A 6697-nucleotide genomic window follows, 5' to 3' on the forward strand; every position below is an offset into this window, starting at 1 on the left:
AGTAAGACATAAGGGAAATACGTGAATTTTGTCACACGGTTCATATTGCCATCCCTTATTAGTTATTTCTTGTCTGACATCATGCCGAAAAGACTGAATAACATCAATCCCCCGGGGATCTATCCTTAATGTTTATGCCTCTCTGAAGGCCAAATACATTGAACACTACAAATGAGGAGGAGGAAGAAGTAGCTGAAGATCCCAGAAGCATGTCTGTATGACTGTCAGCCTGGCTAAATATCATCTTCCTGGAAACAGGAATCATGTTTTTGTTTTTTTTCGTTGATGACACAAAATGAAGTGAAAGGCCTGGTAAATGTTGCATTACTGCCAAATCCATCATAATTGGAGAAACTACGCGAGCTTAAGTTTAACTGTTCAAGGCATGAATATACCAATACCTAGTATCCTGTGCTTATCCCGTGTTCCTGTGTTCATTATTATCTGTAAAGCTATAGCTTGCTAAACACGTGGCTCTAAAACATTATTTCATTGGTGAACTGGTTGACCAAATTGTAAGTGTGAAACTTTATTTTAACTCAGTTTGGTGTGTGTGTGCATGTGTGTGTCTACTTCTCCAAACACAGAATTATTCTCAAAGCACGGAAAGCCTAATTCTATGCAGTTTGGTGGCTTACAGAGTAAGTGCTCTGAATAATAACAGTATTGTGAAGCTAAAGTCAATAAAACTATTCTATTTTTTGCAACATTCATAAGAAGAGGTAGAAAAGAGGAAGGTAAAACACTTCTAGGTAATGGATTCTCCTCAGATTAGTAGTTTCACAGAAGTTGTTGTAATGCATCAGATTTAATCTGTTCTAGAATCCTTTATGTGATTAGCAATGGTAGCATCACAGTTTTTCTGTTGCCTTCATACCTAAAAACAAGTCTGTAACACTACAGACCTGGCTCTGCTATAAAAGAATCTCATTTAATCTAGAAGTGTATAAGTATAAAGAGGGAAACAGTAATAGGGACAGATAAAATCCTCTAGAAGGATTACGGGTTTTATTCTATACTGTAGTGGTACAAAAGCTCTTATTGTGAACTACTGGATTTCACATGGCTTTATTAGGACATTTAAGAAGTTATATATATATTATTTCTGATAATGATTTGTTAGGTAGAATATTGAGTTCATTATCTTTCTATAGTACTATAGAACGAAGCTGAATTCAAAATATGATAAAGTTGTTAAATAAAAGACAGGAAAATAAAAGAAGTGGAGCAAGATGGCATTTTTGATCATTAAAAAAAAAAGTTCAGGTATAATGGAGCATTGTTCAGTGTCAGACTAATGACTCCCTGTGAAAGAAAGGAGAAAAAGAGAAAAATTCATCAGATATGAACAGAAATAATTAACTGCTTTTCTTTCTGTCCTGTCTTGGTCACGGAAGCTGACATTCCAATTAGCAGCTAGAGTATACAAACGAACTCTCCAGTCTTTGAAAGGAGGTTTTGTTAAAGCGCTATGAATTTGAGGAAAGATGCCGTGATGATATTTCTGTAGAAACCAAGGAAGAATAGATGTTGCCCATACAAACTGATTCCATTCATCTAGCTGGATATCTTATTAAAATAGTTTTCAGTCACAAATTATCAGGATAGCTGAAATGGAAGGTAGGTATAAGTCCTGAAAAAGGCAATGAAGGAGAGAAACTAGATATTTGGAAGGTGTTCTACAGCTATCAAATGACAAGGGGTCATTTGTTGTAAAATTGGAAGTTTTTGAGAACATGTAGTATTTTTCTAGCACATTTAAAAGGAAGTTGCACCTACCTTCTCCTAGCCAGCAAGGCGGACAAGCACATGTGTAACTATATATGCATATGAGTGACACCATAGATGACAAGATTCATCATGGTTTAAAGTTAAGTGTGTATGTAAATACCTCTTGAACTTTGTTGGATCAGCAATCATAAAAATGTCATTTCAAAGGAATATTTCTTCTAATCCATAGATTTATAATGAGCCCAGATTCAGATTTCAAAGGTGAAGCATACGTTTATTCATATTTGATGCATAATTTAAAATTTTATAGTTGTGTGTTTGCATGTGTAAATGAATAATAGTTTCTACAAGGCAGAGGAGGATATTATTTCACTATCTTATTCAGCATTGTATTCAGATCATAGACTCTTTTTTCACTTCGTCCATAAGCAATAGCAAGAAAACATTATATAGATATGACTTTGTGCACATTCTTGAGCATTTGCAAATAACTTGCTTTAGCCACATCTGCTTCTTTAAGGTAAGCAATTTTGCAGCTGGACAGGAGTGAACCAAAGGTGACTTATCCTGTAAAGAATGAGAGAATGCTTCCCCTCAGTGAATGTTTTTTGTTTCATAGTTGTACATACATTTGTTTACTGCAGGATGCTTTTAGTGTATAACAGATTACTAGTATATTTTTTCCTAAAAATAACACTTTTGGAGCATGATAAAAACCCAATATCCCTTTATTCTAATCTCAACTTGCTTGAGAACTCACAGCTTATATTTTTGATAGCAGGCATGAACCAGATGAAGCAACTAAGCGTTACAGAAGTGAATTTGAAGGAGCAGTTAGAAACAAAGCAGAGAAAATGTAGTAGACAAGCAGAAGCCAGAATGTTTGGTCTTAAAGATTGCAGCTTTACATACTGTTTACCATAGAGGACATCCAACATACTTGCAGTTCTCTCTGTTTGATATTTGCTTTTTAAGGTTGGAGGAGAACTATGAGATTGCAGAAGGTGTTTGCATTCCTCGAAGCGCTCTCTACATGCATTACTTGGACTTCTGTGAGAAAAATGACACACAACCTGTTAATGCCGCCAGCTTTGGGAAGGTGAGTCTAAACAGCCCTCCACCTTGGTTCAGGTGAATTTGGATTATTGAAAAGAATTAAATCTTCATTTACCATTAGAGATAGAGGTATGTGAATGGAATCTCTTATGTATTCATGCTATTGGACAAAGGCTAAGATTTTAAGTATTTTAGCAGTTGGAATAATTTCTAATCATGACTAAGCTCCAGAATACACTACGTTTTTTCTATTACTTCAGTCCCCAGCCTAGCTGACAGTGACATGGTACACAATATTGGTAGCCTGGAAGTCAAATAAAAGCCGGTGTAAACACATCTGCATTGGGACCTGCACTGCTTTAATAAATATATATTTTTTTTAAAAATAGAAAGGTAAAATATCAGTCATTGACTTCTGCTGCCTGTCTATGCCATTCTTGTAAGCGTGATACGGAGATCCGTGAATTAACAATATCGGCCCACACTGGGAAGTTCACATAGTGGAGTACAATGCCTCCAGATGCAAAAGTCCAGAAAGAATCTAACGGCATTTGTGTGGCACTGCAGGTACAGACTGCTAAGTTATCATTGCACTGTGATTCCTTGTGCTTCTGCTTTCCAGTCCAGCTCTAGTAAGAACCACTGTGGTTATTTCCATACTCACAGTGGAGATGCACTCTTAGCAGAGATGCAGTTGTGCATTGTCCAGATGTGAGCAGTAAAGCTCTTATTCTATGCATCACTAGCAGACATTAATGGCTCCTAGGATGTTACATAAAGTTCTTTTTTTGGATTTGCTGGTCAGTTCATGTTTTCCTTTCAGTGAAAAATAGGATGGTATTTTTTATTTTTTACTTTTTATTTAAAACTGAGATTTTACTACAGAATGTGTCACAGGCCTTTAAAACTTCTAGGCTGTGAAAAAAACAAAGTGTAGAGTTTGGCACTGTTTTTGAAATGCTTGCAAGCATGAATGTAAAGCCGATTGTCCTGTAAACTATTCTCTTCTAGTGTTTGCAACATTTGTTCTATAGAAGTGCTGGGTATTCAAAGAAGGAAAAATGTTCCTAGGGTAAGTGCCTGTGTAAAGAGTAGGTGAAGGAGAAGAATGTATTTAAATATGGTGTCATTTTCTGTAGTGTATCTTTATGTAGGTGGTTTAGCAAGGCAAGTAAAATGTACCATGTTGAACATTACTATGTTTGTTGTGTTTTAAAGACCTGCATAGCTCAGTGGTTTCTGTTTAAATACACTGCATAAGTGTGAATGAAATTGTTCGTTGTACATATTGTTGCTACCAAGTGGCAAGTATAGTGGCAACATGTAATTTAGGAATAGTGAGAATAAAAAACAGATTTCATGCAAGCTAACACATTTGGAACGTGGGTAAAATTTACACGATGCTACTTTTGCTGCTGCTAAAACCTTCTGTAAATTGTAAGGTGTAAATATTCTGAAATTATTTTGTAAGAAAATAAATTTACCAGGGACTTCAACAATTTTCAGTATGCAGCAGTCTTGTTACACTGTATGTTACTCCATCTTCCTCCTTTCCTGCCCCTCATACACACATCTGTTCACTGGTAGGAGTACCTTGGCTTAGCAGGACAGGTACAGTGTCTTCCATCCAAAACTCATGGCATTCCAGTGTGTATTTTCATGTGCTGTGTTCCAAGTGTTTTACACTTGGTTGCAATAAAGTTCTGAAGCAGTGATGCAGGAAATTTGTTTTCCCTTTTTGTGGAGAGGAAGCCATACAGAATCATCCTAGTACTGTCCCAAACTAGTGCTTTGTGTGGCCATCACTTTTGGATCTGGAAACTGAGGCTTCTGCACAGGTGTGTCCAGGAACCTCAGACAACACTGCCACAAATATTGAAGTGAAACAGGCTTCTGCATCTGCAGAACCTGGAGCAAACCCCAGTGATTCTGTCCAACCTATTACTGCTAAGAAAATGTATTGCACAGTCATGAAGATCTGCAAGGCACACACCCACTTTGTTCAATCAATAGCTTGCAGTCAGCTTCTCCTTCGGAGCAGGCACATGGGTGAAGTTTTAGGCAATAGGCTTGTTATCATGGGACTTAAATACTGTATTAGCAATGTGTGTTGCATAAATGCCTTAGAGGCAGTGCAGTGAAATAGGTGCTATTTGAGGGCTTCCGCACTTAGCTGCTGAAAGAGACCCCAGACATGTTTGTCCTCATTGGGAATCATCAAGAGCCCTGCAGCTGTCATCTCCTCCAGAGAAAGGGGTTAGTTGTTCTGTGAAATTGTAGACAGTTCGCCTTTCAAGAGACCACATTGAATTTATGATTCATCTTTGAACTTTAGCTCTGTGGGCAATGTTAAACATTTAGGCTTTTTCTTTAACAGACTGGTAGTTTTTAGAAAGAGACATGGAGTTCAGCACATTAAAACAATCTGTAATAAGTAACATCCTAATGTATTGTTACATACTCAGTTACCTTTCAACTAACAGAACAGTGTTGATTTCAATTTTAAAGATACCACTGGAGACATATGAAACCTGCCTGAAAGTTATCTCTCCAGATTGAGGTTTTGTAGACAATGTGTCAGCCCATGTATACTTCTTAAGCCTAATGTAGGTCAAATATACCCACAACAGAGCATGGAAGGGAGAACAGACAAGTTCTTCATGAACAGCTGAACTAATGGATCTTGTTTCCTACTATCTCCTATGTTCCCTAAATCCATAGCTTTACCTAAACTTTATATAACATTTCCATGTTTCCCTGCAGTACTTTCAACTATTTCCAGGTGCCAGCCACTACATCAAGGTCTTGCTTCTTTTATTTTCTCACACATCTGCTGCACTTTCTTTCTATATTATTTTTAGATTCCTTCATGTCTGTCTGTCTACTTGCCTGTGTCTCTTTCTCTCCTTCCCCCATGCTGACAGCTAGGCAAGAAGCAGCACATTGGGTGGCTGGTTCAGAGCAATAGAAGTGTTGACTGATTGCCTCATACTTATGGTTGTCCAGTCAGGCAGTGCCAAATGGCACAGCTAAAGCCTGAGCTTTCTTCCCTGTCTTGTCCTCAGCCTTAACATCAATATGCCCTCTCCACTGTCCAACCAGTGTTTTCTATTAAACTTCTAGGACATGGACTGGAACTCAGGTATTGGTAATATTGGATTAGCAAAACAAAAATTGGTCTGGGGGAGTGGAGAGATTAACAGAGAGACAGTAATAGCTCATAGACTGTTTCCTGAGGAAACCAGACTAATACCAACAAAAGTAACAAGAAGAGGAAAAAATCATAGAATCATAGAATAGTTTGGGTTGGAAGGGACCTTTAAAGGTCATCTAGCCCAGCCCCCCTGTAATGAGCAGAGACATCTTCAACTAGATCAGGTTGCTCAGAGTCCTGTCCAACCTGACCTGGAATGTTTCCAGGGATGGGGCATCTACCATCTCTCCAGGCAACTTGTGCCAGTGGTTCACCACCCTCAGTGTGAAAAATGTCTTCCTTATATCTGGTTGAAATCTACCCTCTGTTAGTTTAAAACCATTACACCTTGTCCTATCGCAACAGGCCCTGCTAAAAAGTCTGTCTCCATCTTTCTCATAAGCCCCCTTTAAGTACTGGAAGGCTGCAAGAAGGTCTCCCTGGAGCCTTCTCTTCTTCAGGCTGAACAACCCCAGCTCTCTCAGCCTTTCTTCGTAGGAAAGGTGTTCCATCCCTCTGATCATTTTTGTGGCCCTCCTCTGGACCCAGTCCAACAGGTCCATGTCTTTCCTGTGCTTGAGGGCTCCAGAGCTGGAAGCAGTACTCCAGGTGGGGTCTCATCAGAGCAGAGCAGTGGGGCAGAATCACCTCGCTTGACCTGCTGGCCACGCTACTTTTGATGCAGCCCGGGATACAGTTGGCTTTCTGGGCTGCGAG

The 6697-nt window shown here is 38.7% G+C and overlaps 1 protein-coding gene across 1 annotated transcript in view; it reads left to right on the top strand.

Annotated features, from left to right (window-relative positions):
- The window catches only part of RFX4 (regulatory factor X, 4 (influences HLA class II expression)), an 87270-nt gene that overhangs the window by 22615 nt on the left and 57958 nt on the right, over nt 1-6697 (top strand). Inside the window, exon 5 of the mRNA XM_010288622.1 lies at nt 2707-2830. Within this exon, the coding sequence (XP_010286924.1) occupies nt 2707-2830 (124 nt within the window). The remainder of the gene's footprint in view (nt 1-2706; nt 2831-6697) is intronic.

This window comes from Phaethon lepturus, unplaced genomic scaffold, assembly GCF_000687285.1.
Source record: "Phaethon lepturus isolate BGI_N335 unplaced genomic scaffold, ASM68728v1 scaffold14666, whole genome shotgun sequence".
Lineage (NCBI taxonomy): Eukaryota > Metazoa > Chordata > Aves > Phaethontiformes > Phaethontidae > Phaethon > Phaethon lepturus.